This window comes from Syngnathoides biaculeatus, chromosome 23 (assembly GCF_019802595.1).
Source record: "Syngnathoides biaculeatus isolate LvHL_M chromosome 23, ASM1980259v1, whole genome shotgun sequence".
Lineage (NCBI taxonomy): Eukaryota > Metazoa > Chordata > Actinopteri > Syngnathiformes > Syngnathidae > Syngnathoides > Syngnathoides biaculeatus.
In genome coordinates this window covers 13,020,519-13,047,115 of record NC_084662.1, presented here as the reverse complement: position 1 = coordinate 13,047,115, position 26,597 = coordinate 13,020,519, and the positions used below count along the sequence as shown (strand labels likewise).

Below are 26,597 nucleotides of genomic sequence, written 5' to 3'. Positions count from 1 at the left end.
CTGAGGTGCTGCAGGAAATATCTCTTGCAAGCTATAGAAAACCCTGAAATATAGTACCTTCTATAAAATACTGCAATGTCACATGTAAAAAGGCTATAGCACTGCAGGATTAACAATATTGCTTGTACAGCATCATTTTAGCACTGAATTTTTTTTTTTGAGTATGGTATTATCCCCATATTAGTGATGAGCATCTAACTAATTTGGAATAAATTGGATGGGGTGATCTCGCTGAATGTATTTAATGTTTTCATGTTGCTGTTGTATCAAGCACAAAACAATATAGAGGGTTTGTGCTATAGTGGAGGAGAGCTGTGTTTTTCAAGCGTTTTGGAGATTTTCTTGGAAAAAGAGGCCCCATAGGTTAGTGGTTAGAGCATTGGTTTGGTAAACCAGGGGTCGTGAGTTCGTATCCCACCGGGGCCTCCACGTCAGGGAGGGCATCCGGCGTAAAACCTGTGCCAAACAGATATGAGCGTTTCGCTGTGGCGACCCCCTAACAGGACAAGTCGAAGGAAAATTACTTACTTATTTTTACTTTTTCTTGTAAAAGTGTTCGCGGGTAACATAATGGCGCTGAAAATTGGAAACCATTTGGGGGGGGTGGATTTTGAAACAATCTGTGCCCCCAATGACGCCGCGCCCTCAGTTTGAAAACCAACCATTTGGAGCAGCCTAGTGTATTTAATTAATGTATAATTTGTTTTATTTGATAATTTGAATGCACTCTCAACTCTCTAAGCTTGAACATATATCCTGAAATTGCTGGAAGGCAGTTTTACCACCTGAACCGTACGGACCCTGTGAATAATTGAATTGTTCAAATGCTGAAGAAAGCTACCTGTTAAAGTGTAAAAGTGAAAATGCGACAAGGGCCTTTTCCCCTGTTGGAGAGACAACTTCCTATTTACATTAGTAGCCCTGCCCCCCACCTGAGAGGGCTCAGACAAGACCCTTTCTACCTCAGTACAGAGGAGCCTTTCACTTTTCTTCACTTCACTCTGTTTATTGACTCTCTCACTCGCTATTCTCTCAGGTGAAAAAAAAAAAAAATCCTCCCCCACTCCCCCGTTATCACCACTCTGCTGTGATTTGATAGCACGCTTTCTTCCATTTTGACAGAACCTTTTCCATAACGCTTCTTTTAATGTTCGCGTGGGTTTTAAACCGTTCTTTTCCCTTTCGCGCTCCCCGCCCCTCGGGTTTCTTCCTCTTGGCTGAGTTTGGAATGTCCCACACGTGGCAAGGCCAAGCTGCCGCGCCCCTCTTCCTGTGCACCCAGCAGTGTGGAAGGGGGTGGAAGGAAAGTGAAGGTGGAGTTCCAAAGAGGTGCAAGGAAGGGGACACTTTAGTCCGTTATAGTTAGTCGACCGTTATTATCTAGGGAGGTCGCAGAAGGTTTTTGTTCTTGTCCACCAGCGGTCAAGTGGTTGTCGGTGCCGGTCTCTGCGGTCCGCACCTCGCGGTCAGTCCTCTCGACAGGGACTGTGGTGGTGAGGTTGATGGTGGCAGGTGTTTTCAGTCTGATTGTTTCACGCCCCCGCTGTGCGCAGGGAGGTTCGTCTAGGCCGCACCGGAGTGGAGGAGATCAAAAGCCATCCTTTCTTCAAAAGCGACCAGTGGACCTTTGACAACATCCGAGAGAGTAAGTGTCTTTTTGGATTTCTCCACGCTTCCTTCTGGTTATTAGTTTCTACTTTGCTTCTTGTTTTGATCATTTTGGTGGCAGTGGACTACTCAAAGTTCGGTGTTATTAGTTGCTTGTGGATTTCCGTGCCCTGTATGTTGGGCACATATGCTCACCATGTGTTCATCCTGCATCAGGCGACCTAGAAGACTTGCAAGCGGGAACCACACAGAGCAAATATATCCTATAAATATACTTTATATTGGAATACTAAAAGCAGAGAGATATTTCAACTAAATTAAAGCAAAAGGCTGTTGTTATTTGGCCCCAAACCCTGTAAAGCAGCCTGATAAGTGTGAGCCAATTATTATGTCATTTTATCTGGCTTTTATCAAGCTTTGGGTGAGAGCTTTTGGGTAAATAAATACATGACACATTGCATGGTTTTCTTTTAGCATTTTATCACAGCAAGAGAAAGATAACAATCCTAGAAACCCACACATTTTTAGAAGCGTCCAGTATATATATTCGCTCCATTAAAATAAATAAACATTTGGGGACTTTATAGCTTTGGTTTTCTGTTATTCAAGAGAATCACCTTAGCTTAGCTAGTGACAATTTTCATACACATTAAATGTTATATTTTAATGGGCGTGTATGGATTCTTGCCCCGATGCTATTCATCCTTAAAAATACTAATTTTAACATCTATATTAGCAATTACAGTACATTTAAGAGCGCTCCAACATCAGTTTTGAAGTGTTGATAATTGCACTACAGATGGAAGGAAGCATTGTGGCAGTATTTTGGGAGCCTTGTCTCAATACAGTGCAGGTTCACATGGCTTCCATTAGGGCAATGCACGAGTTCTGATCGGAATCTGGCAAGTCTGGAAGGTGAAAACACAACTGTTGCGCATGTGTACGACATACACAGACGGACCAAACAACACCTGCAGGTTACGGTGCAGTCTCCAGTTTAGAAATATGCGTCGTGCGCCTTGGACGTTCAAGCTTACGACGTCGTCACCACAGACGAACGGATGGACATGCCTCTTGGTAGGGGCGGGTGGGGCCAGCCGTGCGGCGGGGCCTAATGAGAAGGGATGGATGCCCCAGTTGCGGGGTTTGGTCCCGCTCTCTCGCTGTCACCGCGGCCGGTGCTGTCTGTCATTAGCCGCTCTCTATCAGGGTGCATTCCGGGAAACGGAGCCACAAGGGCCCGTTTCTCTTTCCAGCTCACCAGTTTTTGGCTTTTTCTTTTTTTTTTTTTTTTTATCTTGATTTGCTTCATTTCTCCGCTCTCTACTTTCACATTTGTTACCATGAAAATGAATTACGTTTGCCAGGGTGAATACATGTCGCGTATTCTTGATTTAATGATAGTTATTAAACTTCATTGGATTCTGCCAAGAAGCTGATGTTTTTGTACTGTATGCGTAAAATGGACTGTTCATAAAAAATTAAACAATTTGGATGACATTTTGCTCACTGCTGGGTGATCGCCCCAGGGACAAGCTATTCACTTTAGCGATTAATAAAAGCTCTTTTGGCATGACCCAAGGAAGATCCCTTAACTTTGATGTGGTGCCATATAAAAGTACAGATCAAGTACTTTATTTGTATCACTTAATTGCTTTGCTTGAGTTCTGGACATTTGTCTCAGTTTATAAGGTGCGCCACATGCAGGCGATAATTAGCTTTAAAGCTTTAGTGTAGCTGTTTTATTTCCCCAATTTACCATTCTGTGTCACCCTGTGACAAATTTTATTTTTTTAAGTGTGTGCGTGTCCCTGAGAAAATTGCACCGTTTAGTCTATTTGTGAAAGTCTGCACAAAGTGAGCACTGTGCGTGAAAAGAAGCAGCGGTCACGCCAGCCTGACCCAAGTCTCGCTGTTTTTTTTTTTTTTTTTTTTGCTACGAGCGGCAGTGCCAGAGCCTTCTCACTTGTGAAGGGGGCTTTTGAAAGCTTACAAGGCGTTTAAATGTCTTCCTCCAGCTGTGGCTCCCGTCGTCCCAGAACTGAACAGCGACATAGACACCAGCAACTTTGACGACATCGAGGATGATAAAGGGGCCGCTGAGACCTTCCCACCACCCAAAGCCTTTGTGGGCAACCAGCTTCCATTTGTCGGCTTCACCTACTTTAAGGAAGACCAGTAAGTTTTATTTCTTTCTTTTATTGTGGCACCTGCTTCTTATGCCCTTTTTTGTAATATCATTTTCAATATAGTTTCCGCCACTCAAATGAGTCTCATGTGTAGAAAAAGCAGCGCCGGCCTCCAACACAGGAAACATAAGCGATGGCTGCTCCTTTTTTCTTTTTTTTTTTTTTTTTTGCATTTAAATGGAGCCATCCAGAATTCACACACTGTACGCCTGTTCACTCTTCACACTGTGCTGCCTTGTTCTGACAGCCGGCCTAAAATTGCCCTTGCCTCTCACCATGAGCTCCCAAAGCTTGCATACTCTCAGAGAGCATGCAAAAAAAAAAAAAAAAAAAAAAAAAAACAGAAAAAAGAAACACAAGCTCCATTTTTGGTTTGAGGCCATTTGAGTGTTATTACTCACAGTTGTTGTTGTTAGTCTGCATAAATGTGTGTATTACAGTCACACTTGGGGTTGCTTTCTTTTTTTTTCTTTTTTTTTTTTTAAATAAGTGTCGCATGCCTTGTCAAAAGGATGTGCAGATTGAAGTGAAGATACAAACTAACATTACTTTTTGTATCTGGAAACCATGTTTCCACCTTGTTAAAATGGCTTCAAATTCCTTGTTTGTCATAAAAACCATCCTGAAAAGCCACGTAATGATCTCCAGATATTGTCGCTAACCATTAAACATCTCCAGGAATCGTGATCATCAACACCAATCCGGAAGTGTGAAAGTCTCAAAGTCCCAAGACATAAACATACCGGTTATTTTATTTTGATACAAAATCGACAAACTGTTGCAAAGGTTTGCCTCTGTTCTCTCTCAGTCTGCTGAAGCCCAAGAAAAACAGCCTGGAGGAAGATTCTGAGAACGAAAAGGAAAAATTGGAAGAAAGGCAACAGCGCTCTGACAACAAGAAAGAAGTAAGCATTTCCTCACATGTGGGCGCTGTGAAGTTGAATTAATCGAGGCAAAGTGGTTTTATTGCATCATATTCTGCTCTGTTTTGTTAGCAACTGCAGAAAAAATTGAATGAACTGGAAGAGCAACTGGACCATGAAATGCAGGCAAAAGACGAGCTGGAGCACAAGTTCAGGTAGTAGTGGAACTTCATAGATTATAATGGAGGACTCCAAATTATGGAATTAAAATTGCTCTTTGTCTGCAGAAATGCCTCCAACCGTTTAGACAAGTTGGTCAAGGAATTAGACAATGAGGTGAGGATTGATGCCATTGCTGCAACAGTTTTCTGGTGTTCTGTCTTGTGCTGAGTCTGTCGTCGTCGTCCATCTGGTCAGATGAATAGCAGACAGCGCGTGGAGGCCTCGCTGAGGCAGCTCGAGCGCGAGCGAGCGCTGCTGCAGCACCAGAGTACCGAGAACCAGCGCAAAGTCGATATTGAGACGGACAGGAAGCGAGGCTTGGAGAATGAACGTACGCAGCTGTATTTCAGTGTGACCGAGCTTGATTCTCTGTCTCCTGCTGCTCATTTCTAGCTACTTTGTTTGATTATCCCTCTGAGATCGATCTTCTAATTCTTTCGTTAAACCCCAGTGAACAACCTGAGGGACCAGTTAGAAGATCTGAAGAAGAGGAACCACAATTCACAAATATCCAACGAGAAGAATATCCAGTTGCAGAAACAAGTAAGGAAAAAGTGATGTCTGAATAAGCATTTTCTATTGAGACTGGTATAAAAAAAATAAAATGAATATTTAAGGAGACAGAAAAAAAAACATCACAAATCACTAAAAGGGGGTTATGTCAGTTCTACTAATTAATTTTGAATTATTTACGATCATTTATGTTAATTGTTCTTGTCGTGTCCTTCTCGTCGGCAGCTTGAGGAGGCGGCCGAGACGCTTCAGGCGGAACTGGAGGCCGCCGCGAGGTTAAAGAAGAGCCAGGCGGAGATGCAGAAACAGGCCCAGAGCCTGGAGTTGAGCCTCAGGGAGGTGCAGGAGAAGTGCAAGCAGCTGGAGGAGGCCAAGATGGAGCTGGAGAGGCAGCTGACGACACTGCGGACTGAGCTGGAGGCGGAGAGGAGGGAGCGTTGCATCAAGACGGATGTAATCGCAGACTTACAGGGTGAGTGAGCCCTTGAGTTCATGTCTGGGCTTTGTGCACACAAGTCATAGTAAACTACCATTATGAATGATATAGAATGCCATTTTTAATAAAGCCAAACTTAATCAAATTACCAAACCACTTAATGGATCACTTAATGTTGGTTTTTTTTTTATGGTCACATCTGCTGCAGTAATAAAAATTACATCCAACACGAGCTATGACAGGCAATAAGATCTTAATTATTTGGAGCAAGTCTTTGGAAATTTTTAAGTCATACATGGAAACATCTTTTCAAAAAGCCCAAAGCAAAAGGGGCCACAGATGCCAAAGCGGCGCCAGGACCTCATGCGTGATGCCGTTTGGAAACTTGATTTTAACGTTCATTGGAGACGTTGAATAACAAAGTGTGGCCTGTTTGCATGATTCCTCATTTTTTTCCACTCCTGGTTTAAAAAAAAAAAAAAAGTACACATATGGATGGAGATAGGTAAAAGAGAAAAATATATGATGTATTCTGGAACATGATGTCATGCCTCTGCTTCAGATGTCAGGTAGCTTTCCATGTAGTAAATAATGTAATACCCAGCCTGAGAGATTTGGACAAGGCTATTTATGCGCTTACTATGTATACCTATTCTCTTTTATTCACCTACCTCAGGACATACAACTAGCCTGGAAGAGGAGGTGAAGGAAGTGAAGTCATGTCTCTCCATCATCCAGACCGAAAAGAGCCAACTTCAAGAGAGGATCAATAACCTGGAGAAGGTTGTTTCCCAGTGTTTTTTTAAGTTCATTTTGAGGCTGTGCGAGAAATGATGTGAATACGAAGAAGTTCTAGCCAATTAAAGTCTTCTTTGACCAACTAGGAAAAGAGCAACCAAGAGATCGAGCTGACGTTCAAGTTGAAGTCGCTCCAGCAGAGTCTGGAGCAGGAGGAGGCCGAACACAAAGCTACCAAGGCCAAGCTGGCAGATGAAAACCAAATTTACCAGTCCATTGAGGTGGCAAAATCTGCGGCCCTAAAGGGTAAGTGAAAGGATGGTTACAACTCAAAAAAAAAAAAAGGGATGAACAATAGAGGAAGCAAAAATCTTTTCCCTGCTTTCAGTGTTTTTTGCGCAAATTGTCATTCTGTCCTTGCGTTGCAGAGATGGAGCACACCCTTCAGGAAGAGCGCGTTCTCAAGCAGGAGGTGGAGGCCAAGCTGCTGCAGCTGAAGAAAGATCATTCCATGCTGGACTGTGATTACAAACAGGCTCAGCACAAATTGGATGAGCTGTACGCGCAAAAAGAGAAAGTTTCTGAAGAGGTGCGTTTGGTGACTTCCAGCTCGTCACGTCGTATCAAGCAACCTATCCCGACCTGTCCGTGACAGAGGAAAGTCTGCAATACAGAGATACTTTTCAAAAATAAAAAAGTGCCTTTAAACAAAATAAAAAAAGAATTGGCCAAACCAAATTGTTCAAATAAACCTTATAATTTTGACTAATGATAGTCTGCTAGCTAGATAGCCAAGTGTGCTAACATACAGTCCATTGTGTACCACCATAGCTGGGATAAATTTGCATAATTATTTGGATAATCATAATCCTTCTCAAAAATGCTACTTTAATACACAAACCAAGCAAATAAATACACAACAAATTCTCAACATTTTTTTTTTCAAATTTGGTAATTTCCCACAGGTTCTGTCCCTCCTGTTACTCCTTCTTTTTGCTTTCATGCTACCTCTTAAAGTGGAAAATTGCCAGGTTGACTTTGTCCTGCCTCATTTCATGTTCTTGATGGCATAGCCACAAAAAAATTTGGCTTCGAAAAGGACCTTAAGGGCAAGCTTTATATACTGTATTGTATCGAACATACAATAAGTTTTGTTATTATTGTTGTTGTTCAAAACTACCCCCCACTATACTCCCGTATTTTCTACACTATAAGGCGCACCTAAAAGCCTTTAATTTTCTCAAAAGCTAACGTTGCGCCTTATATATGGATCAATATTGAGCCTTTAGTGCAGCTCCATCCAATGGATGCATAACGTAACCCCAGCCTCGACTGTCGCATCTATTGTATGCACCTTATAATTCGGTGCGCCATACATATGAAAAAAAGTTTTGAAATAGGCCATTCTTTGAAGGTGCACCTTATAATGCGGTGCGGAAAATACGGCAAGTTTACTTTGTGTCATGATTAACAGTACCACACCGACGCAAAAACAAGTTGGAGCGGGTTTGATGCGCTGCTGGTTTCTTTCCAGTAGAGAAATCCCTTGCACTTTTTGTGCTCTTTGTTTATAGCTCTAAAATGCAGCCAAAGCCATGTCTAAATAAAAATTAGTACAGTAATTGGTGTCAAAGTATGGATGTATGTATGATGCATCTCATCCGAGAAACAAGCTTAGTATGTCGTGGAGGAGATGAGTCTTATTTTCAAGGGTAATGCTGTAAAAATAATGAATTTATGCATTGTTTTGGGATCATGCTTTATATTATTTATTTGAGAGTAGGATTAGCACTCTATCACTAGTTTTAATGCAATGCCTTATTAATGCGAATATTCCATTCTGCACGAACCCCACGATTCTCAAGATCAATTCATTTATCATACATGAGCTTTACTGTGCTTGTCCAGGTAAAGAACCTGAGCCTACGTGTGGAGCAGGAGGTCCACAAGCGCAGTCTTGTCCAGAGTGACCTGAAGATGGAGAAACAGCAGGTGACTGTCCTGCACACCTCGGAAAAGCAGCTCAAACAGGAGCTCAACCAACTGCTGGAGATTAAGCAGGTCCTTGATAAACAGAACCAGGAGCTGCGCAGGTCCGCTCAACACACACCAGTGCTGATGTAAAGCACACTTGTTGATGTAAAGGAATACATGGGGGCATGACAGATTCATGGTGCTGTTACAGGGAGAAGCAGGAGTCGGAAAGCCTGCTGAAAGATTTAAAGGACCAGCTGGAGGCGGAGCAATATTTCACGGTAGAAATTCTTCCCTTCCTTTTTTAGTGCGCTTTTTTTTTTTTTTTTTTTTTTTTTTTTTTTTTGCACACAGCAGTGTCCGGCATGTCGGAAAGTCAGCGTTCCTTTTGTTAATTGACCCCCGAACTGTGTGAATGTTGTGGTATGAAATGACGGGAAAATCCTGCCTCTGTGTTAGACCCTTTACAAGACGCAGATCCGCGAGCTGAAGGAGGAGTGCGATGAGAAAAACACCATGTATAAAGAGGCTCAGCAACGTCTGGGAGAGTACCAGGAGGACAGGTAACTGCGGGCTAAATGGCAGAACAGTAACACACCGCATGAATATTCAAGCAGCACTAAAGGAGTACCAAGGTTTTTTGCTACAGGGCTCCCCTTGTTGTGTAATTGACTTTTATGCCACTGGGGGGACACAAAGGGACTGCAGTAAACTTGCAGTACATCAAGGGGAACTTGTAAATCCAATAAATGTTTGTGCTCACCGTTAATAGAACATGTCTAAATTATAGCACACATTCTACACTATAGATTTGTGCAATAAATGTCCTATCCAAATCTTAAGCGCTCTGGTTTGATAAACGGATCTTGTGCTCACAGCGTGGGCCATCAAAGTTACAGAGCGCCGAAATAGGTGATGTGGGCCCACCATGGCAACGATAGCGACAACTACTCTTTTTGGTATCAAAAATTAAATGATCACAGTTAGGTGCTTTAAAGTAATGACAAACAAAATGTCAGAGTTTTGCTGGCCAAATGTAGATTGTGTTCGCTGCTCGCGTATTCATGTAGTTGCAGATTTGGAGTCGGGCATCTTTTTCTGTCTGCTGAGAAACTCGCATATTCACGTAGGGTTGGCGCGAATAGCAAAAAAATCCACAAATTCATGCACCGCCTAAAAAGTGTTAAATTGCATGAAGCTCCTCAACTCACTTTATTACAATTCCTTGGCACAAAAATGCCACAATATGGGAACAAGGCACAACATGAAGCTCCTCAACTCACTTCAAGAGAGCTTCTTGATACCACTACTTTTATATGAGACAGCACTTTGGCCAGAGTTCAGAAGCAGTGAATAGTGAGTTTTGCAGGGAAAAATGGAAGTCTGTGAATATGCAAGAAGAAAATTGCAAATATGCATAAATACCATAATTCCCAGCCTAGAGAGCGCACCTGGTTATAAGCCTCACCCAGTACATTTGTAAAGGAAATACCATTTGGTACATGCATACGCCGCAGCTGTGTAAAAGCAGCAAGTGGCCACATTAAAACCCACATTGAAAAACGAAATATTTACAAAGACTGTAAACAGAGTTTACCGCTCGTGCCGTGCGAGCAGGGCTGGTTAAAAAAAAAAAAAACATACCGGTAAAAATCATCGCGACAGTGCAGTAACACACTAGTGCAGCGCTAATAGAGCCAGACCGGTAAAACTCACTTCCTCGGCACATATATTCCACCGGTCTCACTCTTGCCTTTTCTGCTCGAGTGCCCCCTTGCGGCCGTTAGGAAAAAAAACCGCACAAATTAGCCGCATCACCGTATAAACTGCAGGGTTCAAAACCTGTGGGGGAAAAAAGTCGCGGCTTATGGGCCGGAAATTACGGTACATTCTTTTTTCAACTTTACTATATGAAAAAGGGAATTAGCAGAAATGCATCTTCAAAACCTTTTTTTTAAAAAAATATATATAATTCATTTTCCTGTACTTATTTCCGAAAGAACTGATGTTAGACATTGATCTATTTATTTTATTTTCAACACTATACTTAATAAGGCTTTCCGCCCCCTTTCCCGACCACAGGGAATCGCTGGCGTCCCAGCTGGAAGTCAGCCTGACCAAGGCAGACTCCGAGCAGTTGGCCCGCTCCATAGTCGAGGAGCAGTTCTCTAATTTGGAGAAGGAGAAGATCATGAAGGAGCTGGAGATCAAAGACATGATGGCGAAACACAAGCAGGAGCTCAACGAGAAGGAGGCCACCATCAGCTCGGTGAGGTGGCAGTCAGTTCCCACCAAAAATATTCTTTGTGTTTTCTTTGGGTTATAATCAGATAATATAATTGTGCTTTAATCATAAAAATTCCTTCTCATGCTATGCTAAATGTTCAATTCGAGCATTGCTGAATGTAAACAATCCACTGATACTTAATTAAATTCAAATGTGTTCAAGGAACATGTTTAAAAAGACAAGTGTCGACCAAAGTCCTTCACACATCAGCTTGCTGTCCTCCGTTTTAAATTGAGAAGGCACGAGTAAACATTTCTCCTGACAAGAAGCATGAAAGTTTACTTGTTATAAGTACTTTAGTGAAGTTGTCTTCTTCACAGCTGGAGGAGTCCAATCGCACTCTGACCGTGGATGTGGCCAACCTAGCCAGCGAGAAGGAGGAACTCAACAACCAGATGAAAGAACTGCAGCAACGTGAGTCCTCCGGGGAAAAGCGGGGCTTTTCTACGGATTCTTAGAATAAATCGTCACGCAGCCGTCGTCTGCTATTTTTGCAGAGCTCCAGGAAGCCAAGGATGAGGAACAGAACATGAGCTCTCTCATCGTGGCCTTTGAAAAGCAGTTGCAGACTGAAAGGACATTAAAAATACAGGTACGTGTGTCTGTGTATCAAGGCGCCGACACGAGGCTTTAACACTCTCACTTTTACTTTCAAGGATGTTTTCCACAAATAATTTCTTTCTCTGACATTATCATTTGTCGCCCCCCCAAAAAAAGATATTTGGCTGCAGGCTTGTGAGTCCCTTCACTGTTATTCAAAGCAAAAGCAGGCCCCATTCACTGTTCATAGCTCGAATAAATTTTGCGCTATTAAAATCCTGTGAAAGTTCAGGGCTGAAGCAATATAGCTTCACTTAATGTGAGTGCTTGTAATTGCCTTTTCACAAATGAGAAACACACCGAAAACCCATTTTATAAATATTTGGGTTCAAGTGCTGGTGAACAAGGTATCACTGTGCCACGTCTACAGTATTTGTGTGGCTTTTTAAAGTTTATTTCTTACAAGAGTGAAATAGTGATGAGTAGTTGGTATACTCGCCTGGCAGTTTTGAGGTTGGCCGTTCAAATCCGGACTCTGAGTTTGCAGATTCGCCCTGTGCTTGTGTGGGTTTTGTCCGTGTGCTCCGGGTTTCTTCCACGTTCCAAAAACATGCATGTTGAGTTAACTGTGTGACTTATTTGTGAGCGAATGTATGCCCTTGGACCGTCTAAAAGCTAATATAGGATGTACTCTGCTACTTGACCAAAGTACTCACCCATGACCCTATTGAGGATAAGCAGTATAGAAAATTAATGAATGGGTGATTTCCTACAAGGAAAAAAAAATAAATATTGTACATTGTAAATAATCCTTTCCAGGCCCAAATGTTTGCCACATGTGTTTTTTGGTTTGTCCAATTTGGGAAGGTGCGGGTATTACTCCAAAACTTCTTCCTGACACTACCCATCCATCCATCCATCCATCCTTCCATTTTCTTAGCCGCTTATTATCACAAGGGTCGGGGGGAGTGCTGAAGCCCAGCAGCGCTCACATTCACACTTAATGTCGCATGTTTTTGGGATGTGGGAGGAAACCGGAGTGCCCGGAGAAAACTCACGCAGGCACGGGGAGAACATGCAAACTCCACACATGGCGGGCTGGGTTTGAACCCGGGTCCTCAGAACTGTGAGTGTGCCAACACTTTCCAGCTGAGCCACCGTGTCTCCTGACACTCCCCACTGAATTTTAATTCCCCTAACCTTCCATTCAAGTGTAAAACCTAGTCTATCTCTTTACGAATTGTACAACCTGCTGGTACATTCCGACGTAGAGACGTAGAGCTTCCGGCGCATTGCGCACACCAACGTGACAACAAAATATATATGCCATATTTATCACGCAGGCCATAAACAAGCTCGCTGAGGTGATGAACCGGAGGGAACCCACGAGAGGAGGCCACCGCGGCATCGACACGGATGTGCACAGAAAGGAGAAGGAGAACAGGAAGCTGCAGCTGGAGCTGAGGTCCGAGAAGGACAAACTCAACAGCACCATCATCAAATACCAGCGAGAGCTGTCGGAAATGCAGGCGGTGAGTACGCCCACGCCACCATCAGAATATGCAACCTCATAGGTGGAGAAAAATCAGGATTCAGATACCAGTAGATCATGACTCAAATATCCAGAGTTTTTGCCGCCGTTCAGTCCAAATGTTTCTCAGGTGTTGTATTTTTAGCTGTGAGGGAGCTGTTCAATTTCCTTAGTGCAAAGATGCTCCTGTTTGAAGAAACAGTAGTTGAATTGGAGTTAGTTGACAGGCAAGATTTAGGAGGCCCCATAGCTCACTGGTTAGATTGGTTTGGTAAGCCAGGGGTTGTGAGTTCGTATCTCACTGGGGCCTCCACTCCCCAAGAGGGGTTGCGTCAGGAAGGGCATCCGGCATAAAAACTCTGCCAAAACAAATATGAGCATTCATCTGAGATGACGGGACATGCCGAAAGACACTTACTTAGTTTTTAATAAGCGGGATTTAGCGGGGGCGGGGAAAAAACAGCTGTCCATGAAACGGCAACTAATCGTGAGGCTACCATAAGCAGGGAGCATACTTCGGGTCACGCTACAGTCACGTAGAAGTCTGTGTTGACCAAATTCAATACAATTTGCAAACGTGAATATTGGACGTTTAACATTTACAATATTTGGCCTGTACATTTTCCAAGCAGGTCGGGAAAGGAAAAACCACTCAATGCTAATTATAATCGGATATTTTTATATCATCATCTAATAATTGGCCTTTAGCTGTTTTGACTGAATAGTTATTTACTCTTTCCATACAACCCCCGCATTGATTGAAAAGTGCGTGAACAAATTTACAAATTTATTAACCGATTCAGAACGAGATATAGTGTTGCCTTGAGATAATAATGACCATGGGAGCCCGTTTGTGTGTTTTTGTGCAGCTCATTGCAGAAGAGAACCAAGTGCGTCAGGAGCTTCAGATGACACTGGCCAGCAAGGACAGCGATATCGAGCAACTGCGGTGCCAGCTCACCTCCCTCAGCATTCACTCTCTGGACTCCACCAGCATCAGCAGCGGCAACGACCTGGACGCGGGCGAAGGCTACCCAGGTCTCCACAAGCATTTCACTTTTAGCCGCAACGAGCAAGTAGCTCGCCCCTTCTGGAAATTTTTTTCCCTTTCCTCTCTTGTCACTTAATATTCTGCACCATCACCTGTTTTGTGTTTGACCTTTCTCCTCCCTCTTTATGCTCCTTCAACTCCTCGGGCGCAGTGCGCATTACTCACTCACACACCTCCGAATCAATGTCCTTCACCTACCAGCGCACACACAAATCGGTGCGCGTAGACACCCGGCCCGACCTCTGTTCGGCCCGCTCTCTCTTTGATTCGGACTCTGAGGATGAAGATAAAGAAGAAAGCGAGGAGGGGGCTCGACCCCGCCCGGCTCTGACCTGCCAAGAGCCTGAGGCTGACCTCGGAGGTGAACCCTGCACGGTGGTTCAACTAAAGAAGGGCTTGTGCATTAACGCCGTTACTTGTCATTGACATAGAACTCGTGCACCTACGTCACCGAAGTCACGTGACTGGCCATATTGACAGTCTAGCAAAGCATTCTTTAATGCTAGGTCAGTTGGAGACAACACAAAAATACGTCTTAGAACACAACGACCATAGTCTTGTCCGATACTGTTAAACATTTAGAAGGTGATAATAAACGAAGGTACGTGGAAAAATTAGATAAACTCGGCATAGAGGGCCCGTATTTAATGCTGAAGTTGATGTTTTCGTCGATGAAAAATTGGACTAATAATTCGCTTCCGCTTGTCTTGGACAACTGGATCTACACAAGGATCTGGTGAGTAAGACGTCGAGATTTACACGGAAGAGTTTGAAGGCGTAGAAAAGTCAGGACGCATGCAAATACTTCGTTGCTGGATCTGTTCTCAATAAGGAATAAATCCTACATAGCGATGGAGCCACTCAGATTTTTTTCAATACAAATACCAATCCTTAAATAAATGATTTCAGAGATAAATTAACTTTGATTTGGGGAAAAAAAAGAGCGAGTCGGCTCCTCCGTACGTAAAAACTTTGGTAAACTTCTCCGTGACAAACGTTTTTTTTTAAATATACATTGTTCTCAAATGAGTCCAATGCGTATTTAAAAAAAGAAGATAAACCGCTGGGATAGGCTTCAGCCCCCGTACAACGATGGCGTGTTACAGCCACACGTTAACCTACGTAAGCATCACTGTTTTTTGTTTTTTTTTTTAAATACGCAATGGACTCATTTGAGAATAATGCATATTTAAAAAAAAAAAAAAGTCTGTTGGGGAGAGGTTTATCAAAGTTTAACGTGTGGCCGCAACATGCTTCCGTGTACGTTGGAGATGACTCCCTGTCTTTTTTTTTTTAAACGCACTGTTCTCAATTGAGCCAAATTGGCATTATAAATACTTCTTGGGAATTTGGGAATTGAGAATAATAATTCCTACCTAAAGTGAAGTGATCACTACACAGTCGTGTGTATTTGGTTGGGCACCATCCATTACATTTAATTGCCGAAATCCATCGATATTTTAGCGTCTTTTCAGCTGGTATTCAATTGAATGACGTCTTTGAATATGTCTCGTCTGTTGCAACAACCAACATCACAACAAGTCTCGGGCATTGTGAATATTCTGCTCCAGTTCAATGTCCCCCACACTGTCGAGCAGTTCTTTTTGACCGGCAGTATGGTGCCGTGAAAATGGTGACGTCACGTGCGCGAGCTCTATACATTTTCCCAAAAAATCTTTTCTTCTTCATGATTCAGCTCAGCATGATGCCAGCTAATCCCCCTCCTCTGTTTACTCTGATTCTACTGCGTCTTAATCCGCTTGATGTCCACTGATGCAAACTCACAGCTTGACTCTGGACCTGTTTTGTTCAAATGTTTTCCCCTTCAAAAACAGAGCACGTTTTGTTAAGTACAGTATATGTACAAAGGTCTTGGCACACACTTTGTAATAGGTTTTGAGCACAATAATGAGTTTATGTGCAAGATAAATACCCAATAAAATGTTGAACGAGGCTCTTTGTTGTTGTTTTAGATTCTAGACTAGAGGGCTGGCTTTCACTTCCTACCAAGCACACAAAACGGTTTGGCTGGGACAAAAAGGTAACTTGGGCTAATTCAAGTACTGCAATTTCTTTTTGTGTGATTATTTTCTTTCGAACAAAAAAACATTTACCCTTGTTTCTCTTTCCCTTCATCAGTTTGTAGTGGTTAGCAGCAAAAAGATTCTGTTCTACAACAGCGAGCAGGACCGAGAACAGGCCAACCCTTTCATGATCCTGGACATAGAGTGAGTCTGTCTGCTTACATAGATAATTTTACTGCCCCTAGATTACGAAATAGAGCAGATAGAAAAACAGGACATCACCAATGACAACATGTACAGTACCTCAAGCATCCCATTTAGACTATGAATCCAATATTGGGAAGATGATATATGACGGCATGCAACATAATAAAGTTCTTGCTCAGAGATGGAGAATAGAATCCTTGAAAGGCATTGTTTGAAAATGACCAGAACATGTGCGTACATCCTGGTTGCAACATTTGCCCTCAGCTGCCTGACAAAACAACAAAGAACATTCAAAAGCACAACATTTTTTTTTTTTTTTTGCTTTGGATGCTGATAAATAAACTTTAAGTAAAGTTTGAACATCAGCTGCAAGAATGAGGTCAGATTCAGTGTAGAATTTCCAACTACAGTTATTTTATTAATTTTTTTTGCCGTTATTTCAACATTTTTCTCTTATTGTCCGCCACAGCAAGCTCTTTCATGTCCGACCTGTCACTCAGACTGATGTGTACCGCGCAGAAGCAGTAGAAATTCCCCGGATATTTCAGGTAAGGTAACAATACAATATGAATAAAACATTTTTTTTTGCTTTCCCTCCTTTTTCTTTTTATATATATATATATATATATATATATATATATATATGCCTCACCTCTCTGATTCAGTATGGCTGAAAGCTGTTTGCGTGGAGTCATTCAAAGGTTTTTTTTTTTTTTTTAACTCAAATGCAAAATCATAATGTGGAATAATAGTGAATCCCAAAGTGGAAGTTTTTGAAAACGTCATAACCAAAACAACAATGGTGGAGCAGCATGGCGGACAGTAAAATATAACCACGCTAAAATACAGCCATGTTCAAAGATATGCATCTTTTGATTTTTTTTTTTTTTGTTTTTTTTTGTTCTGTGAGCACAACTGCATCTTAAAACTATTTCAAATGATTATTCCTTGCTGCAATAAATGAAAATGCCATTGTTCTTTTTTTACCTAAATATTATTGTCATGTAATATAATTTGCTGGCAATATAAGATGGAAACTATTTGTACGACCTTGTCATTCGACAGCATAATTTTCGCAGAAATGTTTCAAACACACAAAAAGAATCTCTTTGTCCTTTCAGATCCTGTACGCCAACGAGGGCGAGAGCAAACGTGATCAGGAGGTCGTCATGGAGACCACCCCCTTCGGCGAGCGCCCCTCCCACATCAGCCACAAGGGCCACGAATTCATCCTCACCCTCTATCACTTCCCCTCCAGTTGCGAGGCGTGCACCCGGCCGCTGTGGCACGTGTTCAAGCCGCCGCCGGCCCTGGAGTGCCGCCGCTGCCACACCAAGTGCCACAAGGACCACCTGGACAGGAAGGAGGACGTCATCGTGCCCTGCAGGGGTCAGTATGCAACTTTAAACCGCTTCATTTTGTTCATTTTTATGGCTATATAATATTCTATTTCTTGTTCCCGAACAGTGAACTTTGACGCGTCCACCGCCAAAGAGCTGCTTCTGCTGACCGGCAGCCGAGAGGAGCAGCAGCGATGGGTCAGCCACCTCCTCAAGCGCATCCCCAGGAAGCCCGCAAACCCGGCCCACCTACCCGATGCACCGGCGCGGTCCTCCCCACGTGGTTCGCCGCGCTTGTCTCCTAAGGGCTCGCCGCAGATTTCTCCGCACCGCGGGGCCATAAGAGTGTCCGGCAGACATCAGCAGCACTCCGGGAAGGGCAGGTGAGGATACCAACAATATTATGATCCATATTGTCTTCATTCATTTATTATTATCGACTGTTATCACCCGACAGGGGCTCCTCGGTTTGCGACCTACTTTTTGAGGTTACTAATGGTGACCAATGAACTAGTTTCTGCAGTGGCGTGAGAATCCCTCAATGGGAAATTTAACGTAATGTTTTTGTTAACAATTTGTGCCTTTTTACATTCCATACTTTTTCATACAAATATTTACAGTCACTCTGATGTAACTTCTGTCTTGCAACTGCGCTGGTGTAAATTTGCGTACAAGTTCCGCTTATGTCGCCACCATAGGAACAGAACCCGGTCGTAAGCTGAGGACATTCGTTTATATCTATCTTTATTTATGTTACTCTACTCCGTTACGCTGGTATTTAAAGGTCAGTGTCATCCCTATAAACATTCTAAAATAGATATTGAAATGGAAAAATACATGTAACATTATTCACTTCAGTGTCCATGCGAGAAAATAAATGTGAGCGGAGAGCGCGTCATCCATGTGCAAAGTTGCGGAAGTCTCATTCGACACATCCAAGTGGTCGCCATATTGGCTGCATCTTCCTGTCCGTGACGTCACCCCCGGACATTCGCCATTGAAAACATGACGTGGCCCCTACTGTGGGAGACGAACGCGCCCCTTCTGACACGGAAGCTCTTTTCGAAGAAGAGACCATCTCACAATCGAGTGAAGTGTCCGGGGCAATTTTACCGTATTGTTTCGACCCATATTTAGATGATATGCGGACAGCGCACATGCTTCCTTCCACGTGACTTCCTGCTTCTTGTCAAAAACAAATCCCTTGAGAGGATTTTCATGGCGCGAATTACAAAAAGCCATATATGTCAAAATCATGTTTTGTGGTGGGAAAAACCGGATGGGTCCATACCGGCTGCCGGTTTTTTCATTAATAACATACTAAAAATCATCCGTTTCATGACACTTGACCTTTAATATTAGGTCATTTATAAAGCCGATTGGCAACCACACCGTCCGTCAGCTGTCTCCGTGTTGATTCCCGCCGTTAGCCCCACGCTAACTAGCTCTCACCCCTCAGCAGCGGCCCCATGCTACGCATCATCCTCCACTGACCTCTTCACCCAGCCATTCTAACGTCTCCCATCCTTGGGAGACTGTAAGTAGCAGAACTACCATGCGCACCCCGCCAGCTCGCACGCAGTTTCGCCAATGAACTCCCCTAACCCAGGCGTGTCAAACTCATTTTTGTCCCGGGCTTTGTGGTATTGTTGTTTGGTAACACAAAAATTCTTGGACTATCTTGAATGAATATGAAAATTTCAAAATCGCAGTACAGATTTCAAGAAGAATCATGGAATCACATGATTTGCCTTCGCGGGCCACATAAAATAATGTGGCGGGCCGGATCTGGCCCCCGGGCCTTGAGTTTGACACCAGTGACCCTACCGGTTCCACTCACAAGCCCTGTACTGCCCGCTGACTTCTTATTGGCTAATGGCCTTCAGTTGAACCGTCCTACTTACTTTTCAGACTGCTTGATTTTGACCTGAAAGACTGGAGGTGGTCGTTGGACGACACCGACAGTGATGATGATGATATGTTCTTCTGAAAGAAGTGACAAAGGGGGGCAAGAGGGTAACTCGGTCTCTTGCATGCGTGGTTGCGCCTCGACCGGAAGCCCGCTCTCATGTTTTCTAACAGTTGCAGTGGAGTGAGAAAAGTTCCACAGCTTGGTGTCCTGAAAAACAAAAAGCACAGTTCCGGATTTTATAATGTTTAAGGACCCTGTGTGCATAGCAACGGGTTCCATTTTGATATGTTTGTAGTTTAGTTTTAAATGTTCATAGCATTTAACTCAGTATTTTTTTTTATAATCCTTTCTTTGAGAATCCCTTCTCTCATCTATGGGCCTTTTTTAATTTGAGCATCTTCTGCTGTGTATTGTGATGAATAACATTCAAATCAATCAGTGCTACATAGTGGCGTCTTTTTAGACGAGGGAAGGGGAACTACAAGGGAACTACAGAGGCGTCATATTTGTCTATGTGACGGACTCATTATTTATGGAAAGTCATGTATTGCAGTGGAGGAATTACTAGCAGCATTTTGAAAACTCACAGTCTTTCCTGATCATTTGCAGTGAAGAAAATAAGTATTTGAACACCCTGCTATATTGCAAGTTCTCCCACTTAGAAATCATGGAGGGACCTGAAATTTTCATCATATGTGCATATCCACTGTGAGAGAGATAATCTAAAAAGAAATATCCAGAAATCACAATGTATGATTTTTTTTTTTTTGTGTGATACAGCTGCAAATAAGTATTTGAACACCGGTACAGTTGCCTTTGTTTGCAATTACAGAGGTCAGACGTTTCCTGTAGTTGTTCACCAGGGTTCCACACACTGCAGGAGTGATTTAGGCCCACTCCTCCACGCAGATCTTCTCTAGATCAGACAGGTTTCTGGGCTGTTGCTGAGAAACACAGAGTTTCAGTTTCCTCCGAAGACTTTCTATTGGGTTTAAGTCTGGAGACTGGCTAGGCCACGCCAGAACCTTGATATGCTTCTTACGTAGCCACTCCTTGGTTTTCCTGGCTGTGTGCTTGGGGTCATTGTTATGTTGAAAGACCCAGCCACGACCCATCTTCACTGCTCTGACAGAGGGAAAGAGGTTGTGCCCCAAAATCTCACAATACATGGCTCCAGTCGTCCTGTCCCATGTGCAGAAAAACACCCCCAAAGCGTGATGCTACCACCCCCATACTTCACAGTAGGGATGGTGTTCTTGGGATGGAACTCGTCATTTGTTTTCCCCCTAACACGGTTAGTGGAATTATGACATAAAAGTTCCATTTTGGTCTTATCTGACCACAAAACTTTCCCCCATGACTCCTCTGTATCATCCAAATAGTCTTCGGCAAACTTAAGACGGGCCTTGACATGTGCTGGTTTAAGCAGAGGAACCTTCATACATTGTGATTTCTGGATTTTTCTGGACATGCACCTACAATGAAAATTTCAGACCCCTCCGTGATTTCTAAGTGGGAGAATTTGCAATATAGCAGGGTGTTCAAATACTTACTTTCTTCACTGTAGTTTACGTAAACAGCATTTCATATGTATTTTAGGGTTTTTTGTGTGTGTGGATATTGTGTGGGTGTGCTATTTTTAACAGTTGCAGCATGTGTCTGTCTATTTGTGTCTGTGCGTTTTTAATTATTATTTTCTCTGTTTCCATCTCCAGTTAACCCCGGCTCAGCAACGGGAATCTTCCCCGCAGCTGATTGACAGCGGCCCGCCGACGCGTTACTTTTCAGGAGAGCAGAAAACTTTTATTCTGAACTTTTTTTTAACAACAGGAACAATAGTGCAATCTTTTTAATGATTCCAAGTTGTCAGATCGAAAACTAGGAACCCCCCCCCCAAAAAAAAATGGACTTTCACTTTTGTGTTTGATGTGCAAGTTGTCTGAGCATTGTGTATATATATATATATATAAAGTTAAGAGGACTTTTTGTGTGTCATCTTAGAGGGTTTAGCACGTGGGTTGTATTTTGTTTTGTTTTTTAATAAGCGTATAGTATTACACATTAGCACAGGCCTGTCCAGAAATAGTTTACAGAACAAAATTGCACGTTGTCTTTGGGTCACAAGTTTTGTCACGTTAGACTGTTGTCTTATCAAATGGAAACGCAAACAATATTTTATCCAACGTTCAAATAAAATTACCCATCCATCCATTTTCTATAATACTTTTCCTCATTTGGGCGGCGGGTGGGTCGGAGTCTATCCCGGCAGACTTTGGGCGAGAGAGACACCCAAGACTGGTTCCCGTCAATTGCATGGCATATTTAAATAAATAAATAAATAAATAAAATTAAAATAAGACAATAAAATAAAACATTCACACTCACAGCTAATTATGTCTTCAAATAATGTGCATGTTTTGGGGACGTGGGACAAAGCTGGAGTACCAGAATAAAAGTGGAGATGACTGTTTGATAATCATACAAAAAAAAAATTCAACAAAAATATCACTGGAGACTTTGTAAGGAAACAAAAAAACAAGATAAAGAATCTGTACAAAGTCCGATCTTTCACAAGTTCCATCCCTCACACCTGGCATTTTTCCGGCCACCGCCGGACCAGAATAGTTTCATCTCCCTCTGAGGTTCTGGTGCAATGACTGGGCTTACATTAATCTTTCAGAAGCGCCTAAAGCCAACTGGCACTCATCATACATAATGTAATAGCTCATCATGTTGCCCATCTGCTAAAAAATGTGTACTTCGTGCCGCACGTCGAGTACGTTCGCGATCGGTGTGGGAATGACTCCAAGTTCTGGTTAAATGACTACCAAACGTCTAATCTGAGCTCGCAGACACTTTCTCAGTAATAGAGTTAAAGTGGAACTTCTCACGATTTCAAAACTAATTTCCCCAAAGAAAATGCTTCAAAGGTTCAAACCCAGAACCCATCAACTGTAAGGCAGACTTACGAACCCCTACTGCATTGCATAAATCTCCACGAACCAAATTATCAAATGTAATTAGCGATGTTCCTGTCCTCTTTTTTTCTTTTTTTTTTTTTTTTCGTGTGTCCAAGTCACGTGGTCAGCCGCAACTGTCCGTCCTTGACTGCGGAGCGAGTGTCTTGTTTGCATAATAAGTAATGATTATATTGGGAATGAGCTCCCAGAATGACTCAGTGGTTCCGCACATGCCGCAGCCCGGACGACGCTCATCCACAAGCATCAGCACAACAGTAAGTTGTACTCGACTTTTTTTTTTTTTTTTTAATCAGCACATTAGGACAGTGATTGCTAATGACTGTGCTGTGAAGATTAGGATAAGCCCCATGGGAAATGATCCAATTTTCATGTAATTGATCTGAAATTATTTTATTACTAGACATAAAGTAGATATATTTATCCATCTTCAGTGTCTTATGTATTTGAGGTGGAGTGAAAAAGGAGAACAATTAAATGCCCCTCCACTAGATGGCAGATGCGGAGGCCCCGTAGCTCAGTGGTTAGAGCACGGGTTTGGTAAACCAGGGGTTGTGGGTTCATATCCCATTGGGGCTTCCACTCCCTGAGAAGGGTTGCGTCAGCAAGGGCATCCGGCGTAAAAATTGTGCCAAACATATGTGCGTTCATCTGAGATGACACCCTGTGGCGACCCCGATAGGGATAAGCCGAAAGAAACCATCCACTAGATGGCAGACGGTACAATTAACCTGTGCACCTGTTGCCAAAACCGCTATTTTGCAATTAACAGATTTTTTTTTTTTTATGCAATCGTTGTTTTAGTGTCTTTGCACTATGTGGGAAATTACGAATTTAGCGTTGCGCTTCATCAGTGTAATTTTATGTTGTGGCGTAACATGCCGGCCGTTGTTTGAAAGTTTAAAACATCCACGCTAATTTCCACCAGCAAATGTTTGACATTTCACTTAGCATTTTAGCATTAACCTACCGGACTTTCGTCTGACGGATTTCCGTGATTTGGTTGAACATTTTAGTGTTGAAATATAAAATTCGCACAGTAGTCCTCTTTTGCTTGATGCGTCGTTTTTACAATAAATAACTTAGCTTAGCATGTTAGCATTAACCAAGCGGACTTTCGTCTGACGGATTTACGTGTTTTGGTTGAAGATTTTAGTGTTGAAATATAAAATATGCACAGTATTCCCATTTTGCTTGAAGGGTAATTTTTACAGTAACACGTTCCAGTTTTGTGTGCATCTTTGCGGGCCCATATTTCAAATAAATTGAGACAAGATCTTTATTGTTTCGCTGTATACGCTGTGTAGCATTTTTCTTCGGTGGTGTCCTGTGAGAGTCCTCCAATGTAAAACACAGTCTAAAGTTTTTGATATACTCCTTTAGGCGGTGTAAAAGTTATTGAACTAGTTCCTTGTATTTCTTCTTGTAGTAATGAAGGTGTGTGGTGCAGCTGTCTTCTTCTTGGCCTATTTTGGCCGTGTTACTTCAGCCTGCCCGGCGCGTTGCAAATGCTACCCGAATAGAGCGGAGGTGGTCTGCAATGAGGTTCCTTTGGTGGCGTTCCCCGCCGAAGGTCTTCCCAAGAACACCAGCACCCTCACCATCCAGTTCACCAACATCACGTCAATCTCTGAGCAGGATCTCAACGCAGTTCCCCAACTGAAGGAGCTCCACCTGTTCAGCAACCATTTAAAGAACCTCTCCTCGCACCTCCTCAGGGGCGTGCCTCTCCTCACCACTTTGGACCTCACGGGCAACCAGCTGAGCCACTTGCCTGTGGATGTCTTCAGCCACGCCACGCTTCAAATCCTGGTGCTCAAGAACAACCTGATTGAAAAACCCGATGCCGCGTGGCTTCCCGATAACTCGAACCTGACCTGGTTGGACGTCTCTGGGAATCGTTTGACAAACGTCCCTGCGGATTTTCTCCACAAGATGCCACACCTGGAGAACCTCGACCTCTCCCACAACCATCTGGAGAAGATCTCGGCAAAGTCTCTGGATCCGCTCACCAAACTCGATCGCCTGAATCTGCGCAACAACAAGCTGGACAGTCTGGATGCTTCTTTACTCAGTAGCACCAGGAACCTCACTTACTTGTTCCTCTCTAAGAACAGACTCAACCACGTTCCCCAGAACATTTTTCAGGAGCTCACTCAGCTCAAACATCTCAGTCTGGACGACAACCAGCTTAACAGCATCCCCTCAGGACTGCTCGACCATCTGAATGCTCTGGAGGACGAAGGGCTGGACCTGACCGCCAACCCGTGGGTGTGCAATGGAAAAATAGAGTACCTCTTGGGGTGGCTCAAGAACAACCAGAAAAAGGCCTTCCTCCCCGAGACCATCACTTGTTCTGGTCCTCAGTCTCTGAAGAGTCGCTCGGTGATGTCACTCACAGATACTGACTTAAAGATTTGAGTAAAAGATTTAAAAAAAAAAAAACGAGTCTTTTCTGATCAAGTCACAATTGACATACCGACTGAACGATATGGCTAATGCTAGCATGGCATACGAAACCGCTCCCTCCCTCTCGCAGCATGGAAAGAATTGATAGTTAGCAATGACAGATAAACACACTTGTTAAATTTCCTCAAAATTATTCTTGTAAGGATTATGAAACAAGTTTCTTCATACACACTTTAGCGGTTGATACACTGCTCTGTATTCAATATAGATTGCAGACCAGGTGTTCATGTTTGTTCTTTCTTACATCACATCATTTACGGCACTAGTTTTTTTTACATGACGCACATTCCTCAGAATATGTGAATAATTGCTTACCAGCTACTTGGTAAATATGTCAATATTAATTAAAGTAGTAAAGGTGAGTAAGTACAATGTAGTGGAAATGGCGCAAAAGTCGTCTGAGTTGCTCGGCTAAAAAGCTAAAGCATGTATTGTTCATCGCTTCCTGCTTGTAAATGAGAACAAAAACTGGATTATTCATAAATTACATGTACGTGAATCTGATGCATTTGTTGGATCTGATGGGTTAACAGGCAAAGCTACAACATTGGATGTACCAAATCAAAAGGAACACTTTAGAAGCTAAGCTAACAAACGGCAACAATAGTGGAGAACTATGGTCTCCTGTATTTACGTTAAATGGGTGACAATATGGAAATACATTTTAATCAATATAAGACTAAGTCCAGCAGGAAAACAGAAAAAAAATGAAACACAGTGGAAACGGTGGCATACAATGCTGCAGGAACATGGTAAGATAATAGTAGCATGTGTTTGTTTTGTTTTGTATCTTGAAATATTAATGTCGCATATCAGTCCCTTCTCCTTCCTGACATTTAAGACAATTAGGTAGTGATGCTAAAAAGTGTTTTCTAAGAGAAATGTGACTGCCAGTAAGTATTGGATCCAGCTCTGCAGTTCTTGAGTTCTGTAGTTGTTTCTAGTTGATAAGAAGCATCTAAAGGTTCTGTAGACCCGACAGGAGGGACGGCGGAAGCTCCCGGAAATGATTTTCCTGTAGAAACAGATGTGAGAGCTTCTGGTTGTGGGGGGAGGCCGTTGGCGTGAGGGTGCTCCGTTTGTTCCCGGCGAGGTTCAGAATGTCCAGGTGGTCCAGGTTCCTCAAGGCATCTGGGTTCAGATCTGCTAGGTTGTGGTCACTCACATCCAGATGCTCAAGATTCAGTCATTCATTCAATAGAAAGCTCTTTAGCCATGACCCAACAACTTGTTTTAAAGCCTCCAAAGTTCCTCTCTAAGACAAGTTCTCCAAATTTGGTTATTTCTAAAACTGTGTAATACCCTCGAATGCTTGGTGCTCCTCAATCCACTTGACAGCAGAAGCAACAAATCGGTCTTTAAAGGAGATCCAGTCGTCTCAGGGCCATTGCTGGCTTCACTTTAGTTGAGCTGTGAAGTCAGGTGAGTGTTGCACAGTCCAAAAGGGGTAAAAAGTCAAAGCTCAAGTTTTTGCGACGCAAAGGTCAGCAGTCGATAAACTGAATTGTTTGCTCAGTTCTGTTTGCCTCTTGCAACATTATGTCCCAAGCGACCGTCCTCGTTCACCCGTAAATCACGGCACCTCTTTCGACGTTAATCAACTGCTCTCTTGTCACTTGCAGGTAAGATTGAGAATCGCCGTCAAAATTCTTCGAGGAAAAATATTCAGTAGTCCTTGTGTATGGTTTTCTTTCCACACTGTGCAGCGTTTGAAG

At 42.9% G+C, this 26,597-nt stretch overlaps 2 protein-coding genes across 2 annotated transcripts in view; both read left to right on the top strand.

The window, feature by feature from the left end:
• LOC133496428 (rho-associated protein kinase 2-like) overlaps positions 1-21,646 on the top strand; it is a 33,033-nt gene extending 11,387 nt beyond the window's left edge. Inside the window, exons 9-33 of the mRNA XM_061812005.1 lie at positions 1,554-1,645; positions 3,627-3,786; positions 4,606-4,702; positions 4,793-4,875; positions 4,948-4,996; positions 5,078-5,213; positions 5,334-5,425; positions 5,621-5,867; positions 6,508-6,614; positions 6,716-6,875; positions 6,998-7,158; positions 8,478-8,662; positions 8,755-8,824; positions 9,003-9,106; positions 10,626-10,812; positions 11,151-11,244; positions 11,328-11,422; positions 12,714-12,902; positions 13,771-13,939; positions 15,926-15,993; positions 16,092-16,180; positions 16,653-16,731; positions 17,305-17,572; positions 17,651-17,906; positions 21,151-21,646. Of these exons, the coding sequence (XP_061667989.1) occupies positions 1,554-1,645; positions 3,627-3,786; positions 4,606-4,702; positions 4,793-4,875; positions 4,948-4,996; positions 5,078-5,213; positions 5,334-5,425; positions 5,621-5,867; positions 6,508-6,614; positions 6,716-6,875; positions 6,998-7,158; positions 8,478-8,662; positions 8,755-8,824; positions 9,003-9,106; positions 10,626-10,812; positions 11,151-11,244; positions 11,328-11,422; positions 12,714-12,902; positions 13,771-13,939; positions 15,926-15,993; positions 16,092-16,180; positions 16,653-16,731; positions 17,305-17,572; positions 17,651-17,906; positions 21,151-21,154 (3,241 nt within the window). The 3' untranslated portion in view covers positions 21,155-21,646. The remainder of the gene's footprint in view (positions 1-1,553; positions 1,646-3,626; positions 3,787-4,605; positions 4,703-4,792; positions 4,876-4,947; positions 4,997-5,077; positions 5,214-5,333; positions 5,426-5,620; positions 5,868-6,507; positions 6,615-6,715; positions 6,876-6,997; positions 7,159-8,477; positions 8,663-8,754; positions 8,825-9,002; positions 9,107-10,625; positions 10,813-11,150; positions 11,245-11,327; positions 11,423-12,713; positions 12,903-13,770; positions 13,940-15,925; positions 15,994-16,091; positions 16,181-16,652; positions 16,732-17,304; positions 17,573-17,650; positions 17,907-21,150) is intronic.
• A 197-nt stretch (positions 21,647-21,843) lies between these two features.
• Positions 21,844-24,834, top strand: LOC133496706 (leucine-rich alpha-2-glycoprotein-like). Its single transcript, XM_061812582.1, has 2 exons — positions 21,844-22,670; positions 23,843-24,834. The coding sequence occupies exon 2, from the start codon at positions 23,845-23,847 to the stop codon at positions 24,832-24,834; it is 990 nt and encodes a 329-aa protein (XP_061668566.1). The 5' UTR covers positions 21,844-22,670; positions 23,843-23,844.
• The last annotated feature ends 1,763 nt before the right edge of the window (positions 24,835-26,597 follow it).